The 17,674-nt window shown below is 38.0% G+C and overlaps 1 protein-coding gene across 4 annotated transcripts in view; it reads right to left on the reverse strand.

Moving 5' to 3' along the window:
• The window catches only part of NAA25 (N-alpha-acetyltransferase 25, NatB auxiliary subunit), a 62,777-nt gene that overhangs the window by 10,276 nt on the left and 34,827 nt on the right, over positions 1–17,674 (reverse strand). For all 4 annotated transcript variants that reach the window (XM_081546235.1, XM_081546233.1, XM_081546234.1 and 1 more), the window contains 7 exons: positions 16,922–17,011; positions 9,856–10,036; positions 9,102–9,201; positions 4,390–4,541; positions 3,731–3,856; positions 1,382–1,625; positions 587–710 (listed from right to left, as the gene is read on the reverse strand). In XM_081546235.1, the coding sequence (XP_081402361.1) occupies positions 587–710; positions 1,382–1,625; positions 3,731–3,856; positions 4,390–4,541; positions 9,102–9,201; positions 9,856–10,036; positions 16,922–17,011 (1,017 nt within the window). The remainder of the gene's footprint in view (positions 1–586; positions 711–1,381; positions 1,626–3,730; positions 3,857–4,389; positions 4,542–9,101; positions 9,202–9,855; positions 10,037–16,921; positions 17,012–17,674) is intronic.

A 17,674-nucleotide genomic window follows, 5' to 3' on the forward strand; every position in this document is an offset into this window, starting at 1 on the left:
AAATGGATAAATGACAAGGTCCGACTGTATAGCATGGCAACTATATTCAATATCTTCATAAACCCTAATAGAATATGAAAATATGTACAGATATAAATGAATCACTTTGCTGTACACCAGAAATTAACATAACATTATAAATCAATGACACTTTGAATTTTTAAAAAAATTTTAAATAAATAAATGAGTGAATGAAAAGAATTCAATTTGAAATCCAACGCTATTTCAACAAACCAAGGATTTCTTCAACTTTTGGACCTAAAAAATGATTTTCAATATGGAACGGACTTAAAAAGGAAGAAAAGGGATTGACCGGTATTTAGAGAGGTGCCTACCCAGGGAGAGTGGTGGAGGGGGGAAGAGGGGTAGAGAAAATAAAATATGGAACAGACTTAAATTTCTAAAACATTACTTGTAAACTGTTAATGGATTTTCTTGTATATCAAACCAGACATTCCAGAACAGCTTCCAGCTTCCATCTCTGCCAAACTTTTCCAAATATGTGAGGTTATAGATATTTTGTTGCATTCACTAAGTTTTCAGTGACAAAGATGCTGTAAATATACTCATGCAAGTATACACTTACCTAAACCATTGACGTCCAGCTCATAAATATCACTAACAAGATAAAAAGAGCTGGTCTGACACTGAGAACAGCCAGAATTAAAAAATCCAGCCATTCTGGTAGGTACAGGACCAAGGAAAGGATACTGGAAAAGAGAAAAAGTGATGTTCTTTAAATCCACTGAAATTTCAATTCATAAAATACAAAATGAGAAAACAAGGAACAGTTAACTACTGAATAAAAATTTATCTCCATGATTAAGTTACAAAGCATTGATCTGCAAGCTAATAATAACCAAATCATTACGGTGAAAACAGAAACACTGTATTAATTTCTTGGTAGGTATTAAAAGTTAATCATCACAAAAAAAACTATTCTGCTTTTCCTCACTATCCATGTTGGACACTGAGGAGGCCTTTGCAATTCACCAAGTTTAAAAAGTTTTATCTTTTTCCTGTAGATGCCATAAACTGGGACAAAATACTGTTCTTTACTACTCATGCGTTATGTGTGAAGTCACTTTAGTTGTGTCCAATTCTTTGCAACCCCATGGACTATAGCCCACCAGGCTCCTCTGTCCATGGGATTCTCCAGGCAAGAATACTGGAGTGGGTTGCCATGCCCTCTTCCAGGGGGTCTTCCCAAACCAGGGATCGAACCTGTGTCTCTTGTGTCTCCTGTATTGGCAGGCGGGCTCTTTACCACTAGCACCACCTGGGAAGCCCCACTTTACTACTCGCCCAACCCCAATTCCTATTTTCAAAAAGACAGTCACAGATTTTTGTAGCTTTGATTGTAAATAAACACTGATGATACCTGAATGTCCTTCTCAATAAATCGCTTTCCCGTCTCCAGGGCCACCTCCAGCTGTTGAAGGAGCAAACGGAGAATGTCAATCCGGGAGGACACTCCATTCTCAGTGGTCTTCTCTGAGTTCTTTGGCCCAACAGAGTGGTTAAGACTTGGAAGTCCACTGATTAGCCTCAACGTTAAGGAACGGATTCTTAACCACATTGTCTCCTCCTCCAGGGAAAGTTTCTTATGTTCTTCAGAAACATCCCTTAAAAAGAAACATTCCCAAACCATCCATTTTATTCATGTCAACTTTAAATCTTTTAAAGTTCACTTTCACTAGTCAAGATGACTTTGAATGGTCCCAGCTTTCATTTAATAGCTGAATGATCTTGGACAAACCAAAACAGTCCAAGTCACCATCTTGGTATCCATAAAATGGAAAGATAACCTACCTAACAAGTCATTTTCCCCTTATGTGAGACTGATTTTTCTGATGATAAAATACATAATATAAAAAATTCAAACAACATAGATATAAAAAAATATTAAAAAAATGGAAGGAAAATGGGCCCTAATAACCCAAGAATCCACAATATTAACATGCTTGGAATAGATCTTTTCATACTTTTGTAATACAGATGTACAAAAAATGAACTACAAATATTTATATATTTTAAACAAATAAAATGGGTTCACAGTAGTGTTTATACTATCTTGTAAACTGCATCTTTTTATGACAGTGTGTACAAAAAAATTAACACAGTAAGCCTGGGGCTATTATCTTTATTTATAAAGGCCTGCCTGCAGTGGTTGGCCCCTGGCAGAGGTCTGGGAACCTGGTGTGCCAACCATTCCCTAAATGATCAGAGTGGCTCACTGTGCCTAGACTGTTTACACAATCATGTGGTTTAGGGTGAACAGCGCTTTCCTTCTGGGAGTCTGAAATGTTGGTACATGCTACACAGTGGGTGCCTACATAACCAGTTGATAAAAACTTAGGGCACCAAGTCTTTAACGGGCTTCTCTGGGCAGAAATACTGCACACACGTTACTTCACTTTTCGCTGCTCGAGAAAGGAGCATGCCCAACATGTTCCTTCACAGGAGGGAGAGAACACTGGAATTCTGTACACAGTGTTCTCCACAAACTACACCTGAGACTCTTTCCTTTGCTGGTTCTGTCACATACCCTTCCTTTTGTTACAAAAGACCTTAGCTGTGAGTCCAACTACATGCAGAGTCCCATGAGTCCTGGCAAGTCACTGAATCACAGCATATTCAGAACTACCTTATGTACATGTCTCTGTAACTCCTTAGTTCCCACTTTCCTAGAAGTGAAAGTGAAAGTCGCTCAGTCGTGTCTTGCAATACAGTCCATGGAATTCTCCAGGCCAGAATACTGGAGTGGGTAGCCTTTCCCTTCTCCAGGGGATCTTCCCAACCCAGGAATCAAACCCAGGGATCGAACCCAGGTCTCCCACATTGCAGGCGAATTCTTTACCAGCTGAGCCACAAGTTATATAAAGTTTTACTGCCATGTAAATGCACAATAGTCATTCTCCCATAATCTTGCTGAGAACAAAGATTAATCTTTTTTTTATCCAATAGGTTAAATCTTTGTCTGATAGGTTAAAATATGAATATAGATATAAAGTGCATTTCTTTGAAATTCCTGTTAAACCCTTTGACCTACTTGTTTTCTCAGTTATCTGCTTCTTATTGATTTATTGAGTTCTCTGTATATGTGAAGGATATTAATATATATGAAGAAAGTTTCTAATTTACCAGATACCTCTAGAACTTGTTAACAAATTTACTTCTATACAGCAGGTTAATATTTACAGGGGTCAAATCCTTTGTTTCCAGATCTGATGCAATGCTAAGGAAGGCTTTCCCAACCTTTTAAAAATATTTTTTATATTTTCTTCTAGAATTTCTAAGTTTTAACATAAAATCTTTAATCCATCTGTAACTTGTTTTCACGTATGGTGTGAAGGAGGAACTTTTAGATGAGCCAGTAATTTCAACACAGGGGTGAGGTTTATTTTCTTCCTTTGGCTTACCTGTATTTTCTGATCCCTACAATATACATGTTATTGTATGACATAATTATATATATATTTATATATATATATATATATAAAACCTTTAAATTCATCCTAATTCTTTTTTTTGGATTCAGCTTGCTAATATTTTATTGAGTGCTTTTATATCTGTATTCATAGGGGATATTGGTATCTAGTTTTTTTTTTTAATTTATTTATTTTAATTGGAGGCTAATTACTTTACAATATTGTAGTGGTTTTTGCCATACTATTAACATCATCCTAATTCTTTAAAAATAAATTTCTTGGGGTTAAATTTCAGTTACCTGTCTTTTGGATCCCAGCTAAAAAAAACGTTTAAGTCTCTGTTGTCTCGCAAGGCTTCCCATGGAATGTCATCTTCTTCTGGCCGAAGATTCATTGACTTTATACTTTCTGCTAAGCTGGTTGATCTGGGATATAGAAATTTTATTTAAGTATTATTCAATAGTAAAATAGCCATGAAAACATGCTAGCCAGGACTTTGTTTTACTAGAAAGAGAGAAAAGGAAAGAGTGAAGAAAGGAAGGCTTTACAATTAAGAAGTAATAGCTCATATAACATGAAATAGAACCAAGCACTGATCCTATTAGCCTGCTACACAGTTAGAGAAAGGCATCTGGAAGCCCAACCAAAATAAAATTCATCAGCATTAATTCCCAAAATCTCCTGTCTGTGGGGTATGGGGAACCTTGTAAACACAACATGGACCAGGGACAATGACCATGGCCCAGTTGGCTTCTGTGTGGAACCTGGGATGGTGCTGCCAGTACTCTATCACTCCCCATGACAAGCACTTTCTCCTTACTTCCCTTTTCCCTCCTACTCTCCCCCTCCCCCATTTTTCTTTAGCTTAAGCCCGCTAATGACACCCATGAGCCCATTAATGGCTCTCAGCATCTGATCTAATGCCTTAGTTCCTTATTAGCTCTCATGCAATACTTACATATTTGCTTCAAGTAGAAGGTCTAACAACATCCGCTCGGTACGGACTTGTGCAAAATGAAGAGAATTATTCAGCCTGTTCCTAAAAGCGATAAACTCTGGGATCTTCTCAAATGCACCATATTTGTAAGCTTGAATAATATATTCTGAGGTCTGGAGAAGGAAAGACATCACCTTGGTATAAATATTTCACGTCAGGCAATGAAGACGAACCTTGCCAGACAAAACGAAACACTCAAACTAAAATTAATATGTTGAACCTAATCTTGAAAGTTTTTGGTCACCAAGCAGAATATCAGCTTTTAAAAATGTTATTTTTCTTCTATCATATACTGGAGTCAAATGTCTTCTTCATTAGTATTATTACTAATAATACTTAGCCGCTGCTACCACCACACAGACTTCCTCCTAGCAGTTATGCCTTTCATTTCAACAGGACTGAAAGTTTTGTTATACACATCAATCAAAATTTTGATTAGTGCCATAGTGGAAGGAATGTTACTCCATATTTTTCTGCATCTAAGATACATTTTCTTTTATACCAAAACACCAATATAATATAACCATCCTGCCACCACCAGAAATAAAAAGTACTCCTTCAGAAAAAACGACAGGCTGCCTCTTGGTTTTGTTTACTTCCGAATAAACACAGGACATATGTGCACTGCATCAAGATAGAATTCACCAAACAAAAGACCTATAAAAATTCATGTCATAATCCATTCTGAAGACAGAAAATTCAAAAACCAGGTTTCCAGTCCATCCAAACTACTATGCTAGAAATTCCATAAACAGGTAAATAAAGGGAACACTCACCACATCTGTTTTAATTAGATTAATGCATATATACAGATGAAACATGAACAGAGGCAACATAAAGAATACTAAACAGAAATTCTGGCACAACAGAAGGAAACCTCAGGGAAGAACTTCATGGGTATGGGCCTATGCCATCAGGATCAGAAGTCAGAAGGGTACCCTTTCAGGCTAAGGAAAGTATTAATCTCAAAGCTGATGTCTGCCCCAAAGATCCTTTACAGAAAAGCTAGTCTTTTTGCACAGCCTCAGTCAGCTCTGTCCCCATCTCCATTATGACCAAATAATTTGCTCAATAGGAAAATAGGCCAATAGTCAACAACATACCCTCTGATACACAGCCTCGCAGGGTTCATTTCAGGCCGCGGGGTTGCGCCACGGGCGCTAATTCAACTGCATTCGATGCGGCTTTTAAACCCCCATGGGACACCTCGGCGAGCTGTTTGCCTGCAGTATCTGGAGAAATTAAAGACGGACGGACACAAGAAAATTAAAAAGATTACTTGTGATCCTGCAGGTCTAAAGAAGGACTACCTGAAAAAGCTCAAGTGTACCTTCTAGCCTGAAAGGGACAGTGATACGCCCAATCAAGGAGAGGCCAGGATACCCTAAACACATATGCCTATCCAATGGCCTCCTGGCTTGGAAAACAGCAAGGTTTAACATCAGCCCTTGCAATAGGATCTTATAGTTTAGGGGGTGGAAAAAAGGCAGCTGGTTACGAACATATGATCCAGAGACTAATCAGGATAGAATTTTCATTAATTACAGTTGCAAAATACACTGTGATTAAAGGAAAGAACTCAGCTTTACCGAGTACAGAGGAAGTTTTTATTTCCTGAGTGGGCCATGGAATACCACTTTAAAAAAAAAAAAGGCAAGAGAAAAATAAGGGGCCACAAAAAGGGAACGCAGTCTTTTAACTAACTAAATGTAATCAGAGTTCTGTGGCTTCTGTTTTTGAGATAGTCCTCCTTTAATACTGCCGTGTAGCATCACTACAGAGCCAGGAAAGGGCCTGGACAGCTACCAACAGGACAAAGACTGAAGAAGCACTACGCTTTGAAGTGACAAGGCCTTATTGGAACTGCAGGCAAAACTGGAAGCCACGGGTACTTTAAAGACTTCTGAATATCACAAAATGCTGTCCATACCCATCTCTATTCATTTATGCACCAATGAGGCTATTTGGATCCCATACGGATGCCTGAAATGAACCCTGGTCACTGTGAAAATTAGCAGAATATTAATACATGGACATCAAATCCCTGAATAATGATCTCTATGAATACCTAAAACAGAGACTTTTAAAGGCAAATTTTTTTTTTTTTAAGTATGAACATGTACATTACTTTTGGAGATATGTGAGTCAAAGCTATTAATTCTTGTATTATAAAAATCTACTCCAAACAAGATGACGGCAGACAATGACCTTTCCAAAAAGAAAATCCCTATGTAGATTTCCAAACAGAACTTTCAATCCCAAGCACAAAGCCTTACAAAGCAGATTTTCCAGGATTTTGAGGAGGAGGTGTTCTTTCAAAGAACTAATCGGGAACTGAAATATATCAGTCACTCAAGCAAAAAATCATCTGGGGATGCCAAAAACTACTGAGCATAAAAGATGTGGAACACAGAGCTTTAGCTTTTCAGAGAGGTATTTCTAATACTGTCAGAAGGTTTAACACAGACAGTACAACACTACAACCATGACCTTTCTTGGCTTCAAACTCCTAAAGGGAACAGTCCACACCACAGTCTCCATTTTCCTACTCTGGGACTTGGCCTGGGCACCACAGTTTAAAGTGTGTTTGCCTTGCTGTATTGTGTCTTACTTTTAGCCCCAGGACCTAGTCCTCACCCTCTCCTCCCCCTCAGTTATATATTTTAATGTGATTAAATAGCTGTTTTTCTAGGTAGTAATAATACAAATAAATTTCAAGCAGAGTTCTAGTCCCAGATTCATAAATGCTTTACTTTTATCATCTTCAGCATCTCGTACATTCAGGTAAATTAGTCACTCCTGCCACACGTGACCATTGCAAAATATCAAAGATACCAAAAGCCACAGAGGACAATGTGCCCTCTCAAATCACTCCTGGAGATCTCCTTTCCCTATTACAGTACTTTCGGTTGGGTTGTTTTATGTGTGAGTGTATTGCTTTCAAAACATTTCTTCAGGTAAAATATATTTTGTGGGGAAAAAATATTGAAGCTTAATTTTTATTAGTATGAAATAATGTGCCTTTATTGACCAATTCATGAACAATATAGTTCCTCTAGAATGCTGGATGTTTGAAAACTGGAGGAAAACCAAACTCCAGACTTGGATTAATCCCTTAATTAACCCCCCACTCCCACATCAAAGCTATTTGAGAAACAAAACTTTGAAAAGGATTCTCCAGGATATCAATGTTTATTTAACCTTTCCCTTAGAAACACAGTAATGAGAGTCAGAATAATGAGATTTGAAATACACTCCAGTCTTTCCTCAGGTAGTGAAACAGAGAATGGCAAGCACAGACACTTGACTACACAGTGAAAACTCAAAGATTCATAACTTGACTGCCCACTCATACTAGGAGATTTTAGAACCAAGGTCCTAGAGATTCCATTCTGGCCCTAAAGCTAGGCCAGCAGCTTCTGAACAATACGTTTCAGTGCAGCTGCCCACTTCCGCCTCTCCCCAATCAGAAGTCAGGGCACAGAATGAGATCTGAACAGACACAATCACTGCTGGGAAGTGGAGTCATGGGGAAGAGGGATAGAGCTTAAAACCCAACTGATGATGCAAAGATCACCACTCTGTGCTACACTAGTCCTCTAGGCCATGCCTTGAAGTGTGGCAGAATTTAATTATCACAAGCTGAGAGCAACAAACCTATATTCCAGTGGTTTGAAATGCTTCTGTCCTGTCCCAGCTTTCTATTTAATACACATATAAAGAATTATAGATGAAAGATAAACTAGGTATAGCAGTCATAGTTACAAAAGGGCTTTTAAAAAAAATCTTCATGAGTGTTGGCCAAGAAGAACCTCAGAAACCAGCTTCCTTGTTGCTGTTTCTTAGTTGCTGTTAGACCATGAAAATGGGATGCTATGGGCAGACACCAGGCATGGCCAAATTCCAGGTGATGAGTCTTAGAAGCACATGAGAAGCAAGCAGGTAGTGACCACTCTAGAGGGATGTCTTTTCTCCATGTATGTTCCTGAGTGGTTCTGCATACTTCGACTCAGTGGAGACCATATGGCTTTCCCACAAAAACTTCTGCTTAACTGACAAGTGAAGACCACATCTGTTTGCAGTGAAAAATATGGTGCAAATCCCATCCTTTCATTATGGCACATAAAAGCTCTATCTTATTTATTGTCACTTTAAAATACAAATTATTGACTTAAGTTTCTTAAAATATCCTTCAAATGGTCAATTTTATAATTGTAAGAAAAGGTAAGTGTACTCTCTGTGATAAAGAGCACAGTTGTCATAAACTTCAGAAATCCATAAAAGTAACAGAGAACAAATGCTATTACAAAATCATATTTGGCATCCCAGGCTATAAACTCTTACGGGCTATTTCTTATACCCTTAGAAAGTCTCTTAGAGATTAAAAGACAGACCTAATAGGCACTTCCTATTCTGTTAATAACCAGTTTTTAAATGCACTTGCAAGGATTCTATTAAACACACCCGTTCTAAAAAACAAATAACTCTCTACCTCTGCCTAACAGCCTTTGGCCAGGAAGGTATGGCCTACGGCACTGGCAAGCACAGCACGGTGCACCTTCATGTGTGCATTTGTGACTTGAAGGAAGACGCTCTCTGGATCATGTGCATTCAGTGGACCAAGACCACATTAAAAAAAAAAAAAAGAAAGAAAGAAAATTTTTTTCACTTACATCTTTCTGGTTGGAGTGGAAAAACCTGAGTGCGAAGTTACACGATTGGGATGCAGCAGCATACTGACCTAGGGATTCGGCGTATCGGGTCAAAAGATAACTACGTCGGAAGGAAAAACAAAAATGTGATATCTATCCACCTCCAGCATCAAATACTACAGTTCAAATTACTACCCACCTCTAGTATCAAATACTACACTTCAAATTATTCAAATAGCTAGGCATAAGAAAAGTTTAAAAAACTCTGCCAAAGAAATGATGTAATTCACAGAATCAAACTTTTCAAAAAACAGTAAATTTAATTCAGTTTCATACAACGCTGTCTTCCTAAAACAGCTCTATGGGACATGGAGAAAACACCCTTGATTCACCACAAAGAACAATCAAAATACAAATTCAAAGGATCTCTGAGATCAATGCATAACGTAAAAGTCTCAACCTCAACTGCAAGGCAGAAGTAGACTTCAAAACAATGTGTGCTAAGGAAAAAGTTCAAAGTACATTAACTGTTCTTTTGAATCGGGGGAAAAATTTTTTTAACCATTTCTAAATTGTACAAATTTAAAACTACCACAAAATGCTGAAAGATATAAAAATCTGCTTTGTAATGGGTTATAACAGGTGATTATTTAATCTACAAAACATAATACCAGGAACAATGTTTCTGCTAAAATTAAAATACTCGAGTTCCACATATGAGGACTACCCCCCTGCTGTAGCTGGCCGCTCATTATTCAGAGTATATACTACCAACCCAATGGTGTCATGCTGGATATGCTTAGCATCAAGGCTGGAGTACAGGTCCACCACTGGTTCAAACGCCCCCAGCATACAGTAGATTCGGACAAGCAGCAATTTGAACTGAGCATTGGAAGGGCTGTGAGTCAGTCCCTCTTCCAGCAAAGTCAGGGCCTGCCACACAGCGGTCTCATCACCTAGAACCAAAATATAATAGCATTATCCAGTTTTTGACAGCAAATGGGGGTTCTCAAAAATAAAAAACAAAAACTTAGTGATGTCATCCCCTCCACTAACTATTTTAAGGATTAGGCTGGGTGGCACAGAACAAATTTTAGATACACACCTGAAAGCAAAATAGGGAATTTTCCTGAATAGACAGTCCCTCAATAGTTACCTCAGTTCTTAACTGAGGTAAGATCTGCAAAAACGATGCAACTTTAAGCTGCCAGGTCTTAAAGAGAAGTTTGGAATCTCATAGGATCCTAGATTCTGAGAAGAAATGGACTTTGAAGGAGAACTGGAATCCACCAAGCTTCCCAGTACAGGGTTTTCTCTATGAAACCCCAGACAGATGCTTTCTCTAGACATCATTTTTCTTCCACATGTAACTCTAACAGGATGTCAACTAATATTTGAAAAAAAAATTGCCCTCTAATAATTCAACTAAAATGATACACTTTTTCTGGAGTACCAAAATTCAAAAAGTTACACACATCAATATTCTTAATGGGTAAATAATTTCTCTTTTATGAAATTATCTAAAGAAAATAATATGAAATGCAGATAAAGTTTTACATACAAGGACATCCATTGTACTAATAAGAGAGGAATAGTAAACTAGTTATACCCACACAGGGAAATATCATACAACCATTTGACATTAACAAGGAATTTTTAATAGCAAAAAAATATAATTAAACAGTAATGACCAGTATAACATACAGAATTCAAATGAGTATGAAGAGTTCATCTCAAGTATATAAAGCACTCACAAAGAGAGAAGGAAATATGCAAAAATGTTAGTGTCTTTAGGAAGCTGGAAAACTGAGATTAAAATATACCATTTTCCAGCTACTTTTATTTAGGAAAAAAACATCTAAAATGAAAAGCTTCAAGCACTGAGCTTTTGAGATTATATTTTATATGCTTTTATCCCAAGAGAAAAGAAACAAAATATAACTAAAAATTGGGGTTTTAAATAAATATTATCTATAATCCTATCCAAACTATGTAAACTATCCAAGATCTACTCAAACTACCACTATGATTAATGTATTGCTTTTGAACTATAATTACTTTTACCAGTAGTAATCATGGCATACATCCAATTTTGTGTTTTCTCATGTTGCTAACTGGTCTTCACAATCATAATTTTATTTAATTCAACACTCAGTGACCTAAACTCTGCAATAACACTAGATATAAGACCCAGAGATAAGAGTCATAGGTGGTTGCTGGCCTCAACAGGTTCAGAATTAAGCAGAAGAGACAGCTGGACAATTACAGATAAATTTTTTAAGTCCAATGTTATTCAAGGATAACCATAACAGAGTTTTTTTTGTTTTTTTAACTTCTTAACGATCTCTTTTAAATGAAAACAAAATTTCAAAGTAAATAGCAAAAAAAAGGTTTAATTTATACTTCTGAATTATTACACCCAACATTATGAAGACATTTATCATCCTATTTTAGTTTGCAAAATTTAGAATATAACTACAACTCTATGCCTCTTGATGAAAGTGAAAGAGGAGAGTGAAAAAGTTGGCTTAAAGCTCAACGTTCAGAAAACTAAGATCATGGCATCCGGTCCCATCACTTCATGGCAAATAGATGGGGAAACAGTGGAAATAGTGTCAGACTTTATCTTTTGGGGCTCCAAAATCACTGCTGATGGTGATTGCAGCCATGAAATTAAAAGACGCTTACTCCTTGGAAGGAAGGTTATGACCAACCTAGACAGTATATTTAAAAGCAGAGACATTACTTTGCCAACAAAGGTCCCTCTAGTCAAGGCTATGGTTTTTCCAGTGGTCATGTATGGATGTGAGAGTTGCACTGTGAAGAAAGCTGAGCGCCGAAGAATTGATGCTTTTGAACTGTGGTGTTGGAGAAGACTCTTGAGAGTCCCTTGGACTGCAAGGAGATGCAACCAGTCCATCCTAAAGGCGATCAGTCCTCAGTGTTCATTGGAAGGACTGATGTTGAAGCTGAAACTCCAATACTTTGGCCACCTCATGCGAAGAGTTGACTCATTGGAAATGACCCTAATGCTGGGAAGGATTGGGGGCAGGAGGAGAAGGGGACGACAGAGGATGAGATGGTTGGATGGCATAACCAACTCGATCGACATGGGTCTGGGTAAACTCCGGGAGTTGGTGATGGACAGGGAGGCCAGGCATGCTGCAATTCATGGGGTCGCAAAGAGTAGGACATGACTGAGCGACTGAACTGACAACTCTATGCAAATTCTGCACCAAATCAAAGAACATGAAGGGTTGATGAGGATCTTGGGGACAAAATTTTTCTAATTAAATTTTATAATATAACAAAAAGGTAAAAAATACAGTAAGTTCTGAGGATATAATGTATAGCATGGTGACTACAGTTAACAACAGTGTATTTGAAAGTTGTTAAGAGAGTAGATGTCCTTTTCATTATAGGGGACTGGAATGCAAAAGTAGGAAGTCAAGAAACACCTGGAGTAACAGGCAAATTTGGCCTTGGAGTACAGAATGAAGCAGGGCAAAGGCTAATAGAGTTCTGCCAAGAGAACACACTTGTCATAGCAAACACCCTCTTCCAACAACACAAGAGAAGACTCTACACATGGACATCACCAGTTGGTTAACACCGAAATCAGACTGATTATATTCTTTGCAGCCAAAGATGGAGAAGCTCTATACAGTCAGCAAAAACAAGACCGGGAGCTGACTGTGTGGCTCAGATCATGAACTCCTTATTGCCAAATTCAGACTGAAATCGAAGAAAATGGGGAAAAACCACTAGACCATTCAGGTATGACCTAAATCAAATCCCTTACAATTATACAGTGGAAATGACAAATAGATTTAAGGGACTAGATCTGATAGAGTGCCTGATGAACTATGGACGGAGGTTCGTGACATTGTACAGGAGACAGGAATCATGACCATCCCCAAGAAAAAGAAATGCCAAAAAGCAAAATGGCTGTCTGAGGAGGCCTTACAAATAGCTGTGAAAAGAAGGGAAGCGAAAAGCAAAGGAGAAAAGGAAAAATATACCCATTTGAATGCAGAGTTCCAAAGAATAGCAAGGAGAGATAAGAAAGCCTTCCTCAGAGATCAATGCAAAGAAATAGAGGAAAACAATACAATGGGAAAGACTAGAGATCTCATCAAGAAAATTAGAGCTACTAAGGGAACATTTCATGCAAAGATGGGCTCAATAAAGGACACAAATGGTATGGATCTAACAGAAGCAGAAGATACTAAGAAGAGGTGACAAGAATACACAGAAGAACTGTACAAAAAAGATCTTCACAACCCAGATAATCACGATGGTTTGATCACTCACCTAGAGCCAGACATCATGGAATGTGAAGTCAAGTGGGCCTTAGGAAGCATCACTACGAACAAAGCTAGTGGAGGTGATGGAATTCCGGTTGAGCTATTTCAAATCCTGAAAACGATGCTGTGAAAGTGCTGCACTCAATATATCAGCAAATTTGGAAAACTCAGCAATGGCCACAGGACTGGAAAAGGTCAGTTTTCATCCCAATCCCAAAGAAAGGCATGCCACAGAATGCTCAAACTACCACACAATGGCATTCATCTCACACGCTAGTAAAGTAATGCTCAAAACTCTCCAAGCCAGGCTTCAGCAATACATGAACAGTGAACTTCCAGATGTTCAAGCTGGTTTTAGAAAAGGCAGAGGAACCGGAGAGCAAATTGCCAACATCCGCTGGATCATCGAAAAAGTAAGAGTTTCAGACAAACATCTATTTCTGCTTTAATGACTATGCCAAAGCCTTTGACTCTGTGGATCACAATAAACTGAGGAAAATTCTGAAAGAGATGGGAATACCAGACCACCTGACCTGCCTCTTGAGAAACCTGTATGCAGGTCAGGAAGCAACTTTCAGAAAACTAAGATCATGGCATCCGGTCCCATCATTTCATGGCAAATAGATGGGCAAACAGTGGAAGACTTTATTTTTCTGGGCTCCAAAATCACTGCAGATGGTGACTGCAGCCATGAAATTAAAAGATGCTTACTCCTTGGAAGGAAAGTTATGACCAACCTAGACAGCATATTAAAAAGCAGAGACATTACTTTGCCAACAAAGGTCTGTCTAGTCAAGGCTATGGTTTTTCCAGTGGTCACGTATGGATGTGAGAGTTGGACTATAAAGAAAGCTGAGCGCCGAAGAATTGATGCTTTTGAACTGTGGTGTTGGAGAAGACTCTTGAGAGTCCTTTGGACTCCAAGGAGATGCAACCAGTCCATCCTAAAGGAGATCAGTCCTGGGTGTTCATTGGAAGGACTGATGTTGAAGCTGAAACTCCAATACTTTGGTCACCTGATGCGAAGAGCTGACTCACTGGAAAAGACCCTGACACTAGGAAAGATTGAGGGCAGGAGAAGAAGGGGACGACAGAGGATGAGATGGTTGGATGGCATCACCGACTCGATGGACAAGGGTTTGGGTGGACTCCGGGAGTTGGTGATGGACAAGGAGGCCTGGTGTGCTGCAGTCCATGGGGTCACAAAGAGTCGGACGTGACTGTGCGACTGAACTGAACTGAACTGAAGAGAGAAGATTGTCATCACAACTGGAGCAGCTATATGAGGTGATGAACTTTAACTAAACTCACTGTGGTAATCATTTTGCAACACATTATCATATAGTGTACCTTAAACTAACACAATGTAACGCATCTACTATATCCCAGTAAAACCAGAGAGGGGGAAAAATTATATTCTTCATGCCTCATTTCATTTGTGTAGCAGCATCATAAAGAGTCTTTATTGAATTTGTTACAATATTGCTTCTGTTTTATGTTTTGGTTTCTCTGGTCCCATGCATGTGGAATCTTAGCTCCCTGACTAGGAATCCAACCTGCATCCCCTAGATTAGGTGAAGTCTTCATCACTGGGCCGCCAGGGAAGTCCCTGAATAAGTGTCTGAGAGCATCATCAATTTAATCTTAAAGTGCTCTTCTTAATCCATTCACATTCAAATCGGTCTCTCTAGATATCCTCCCAGTTTTCTGTACATTTCTTTCTTTCCTTTTTTAATGTATTTATGTATTTGACTGTGTCAGGTCTTAGTTGTGGTGTGCAGGATCTTTGGTCTCGGTTATGGTATGTAGGATCTTCTAGTTTCGGCGTGTGGGATCTAGTTCCTTGACCAGGGATCAAACCCAGGTCCCCTGCATTGGGAACGTGGAGTCTTAGCCACTGGGCCACCACGGAAGTCCCTCCATAACATTTCTAATTTTTATCAGATCCACCTTGAACAATGACTATGTCTACAACTGGAATATTCAGCATCACTTTCGTTGACTTCAAGAAACCAAAAAAGGAAAAAGCAAAAAAGAATAAAACGAAAATCCTGAAAAAAAGAAAGAAAGGAACCTTGCATTTAAAGTATCTGTAACTTCACATGTATTTGCACTGTATGATTTTTGGACAACCTACTTTCTTTATTTCTCTGCCTTGTATTTCCCTCATCTGTAAAACTGTAACCTTCTTAACTGTATTATTACAAGGTTTAAAATTAGCTAATTCATATAAAGTACTTTCAAGTGCCTGATGATCAACAAGTGTCAAGTGTTATTATTATTATATGGTCAGATATCTTGCTCCAAAACCAAGAGATTAGCAAAGCCATGTCATTATGAGCAAGAACAGATGCTACGAATAAGTGGGGAAGGGTATCGGAGTAGAGACCAAATTACTAAGTAGTCAGTTCATTATGGTTTTTACATTAAGATGACTTTTACAGCTCTATGCAACCTCCTGAATCTGGGGCTCCTGATAGCAAGTAATCTGATGAAAAGAATTTCATCCCCACCTCCAGTAGAACACAGTATAACAAGCAGCATCATATGGGTATATACAATGTGCTACAAAAGTTCACAAGGGGCATAAAATCTGCAATGAGGAAAGGGGTGAAATCAAGATATTCTTGTCAGAGGCGCTCTTGAGTAAATATTAGATGGAGGAGGTGAGACAGGTATCTCAAAGAGAGGCAACGTGATATTCAGGGACAGAAACAGCAACAACAAACAAGCAGATTTAGGGCTTTAAGTACTTAAGAATCTGAAGATGCAGGCAGAAGCTAGATTAGAGAGCACTGTAAACCATTCTAATAAGGCTGACGTTTATCCTCAAGAAAACAGAGCATCTCTGAAGGATTTTAAGCACGAGGAGGACATCAAAATTGGGTGCTTGGTGAAATGACCCACAAGAGCAGGGCTGTGTCTTCACACAGCATTGTCTCCCCAGCCCTGTTTCTTCTGTAGTTTATTTTCATTAATAATAATGCAATAAGTAGCTAGTTATTTTTTCTCAAAAACTGCTAATAAGAGAAAATGTCAGAGCATGAGAACTAAAGAAAAGGCTGAAACATCTGCTGAATCAGCCTTCTCTTGCTCAATGATTCATGATGTTTCCTTTACCATGTAGTCTATTTTTGTCTTAAATAGGTTAATCTGAACTATATTCCAAAAAAAAGTATATACCCATGTATATAAATTTAAATGAACAAAAATGGCTATTTCATTCCATGGATTCATACATCTATCTCTAAATCAGTTTCTCTGCATTTTAATTATTATAACTTTGCCATAGGTTGTTTACTCACTATTCAGAAACATTTTAAAACAGAACAGATATCCACTGATTTAAGATTACCCTGAATATATAGAGGATACTTGGTGACTTGGGTTCTTCTAGAAGCACCCTGGAGAAAGGCAAGAAGAAAAACCTAAAAGCATAAATCAAAGTCTTGGATTATGTAATTAGTCTAAGGATTTATAATCAGTAAAAACAAACAGTAAAAATAAAGTTAAACTGAAATCATTGCTTTTTACCTGTTTCTCTCCATACATCAATAAGCACATGGACAGCAAGGAGACAGTAATAGTCTGAAAATTGCAATTCGGTTTTCAAACAGGATTTCCCTATGGGGGAAAAAATTATATCTATATTTTAAGATTTGTTCAATGATTACTGTCCCCAAAGAGTTATTTAAAGCAAGAAAACGATAGTAGGAAGAAGGGTAAAAGAAAACTATTAAGAATGAAGTAAATACCAGAAGAAAATATAAGCCATGAATTAAAAGAGTCAAAAAAAGGTGAGACCACACTCAGCTGGAGCAAAAGGCTTTCCGAACAGAGGTGGTATTCCAAACAGTCCCAAAATGGGAAAGGTTGGGAAAGGTTTCAAGTGAAGAAAAGAACAGACATCAAGAGCTATGTACAACTAATGTACTATGCTCATTATTTCACCTAATTTTTTAGGATACAGTTAGAGAAATCCTAACATCATCCACTTAGATAATTTATATTTTATCACACATATCATATTTTATCACACATCATCTACTTCTAAACTAAATATATACCTCACAATTTACAACATACTTTTTGTTCATTTACATAGTCTATACATTAAGAATACTAAGGCCTACAAGCAGAATATGTGACAATTATCATAAACTCTGCAATTCATCATCTGAGTCTCAATGTGATGAAAAGTTGGCTCGCCAGATTAGGAAGAATATGGCTATCTGGGGGCCTATTAAAATTTTTTAAAACTCCAAGTTTAAGAAAGGCTTTGCATTT

Source organism: Giraffa tippelskirchi, chromosome 11 (genome assembly GCF_054371585.1).
Source record: "Giraffa tippelskirchi isolate mGirTip1 chromosome 11, T2T-mGirTip1v1.2.pri, whole genome shotgun sequence".
In the NCBI taxonomy this organism is placed as follows: domain Eukaryota; kingdom Metazoa; phylum Chordata; class Mammalia; order Artiodactyla; family Giraffidae; genus Giraffa; species Giraffa tippelskirchi.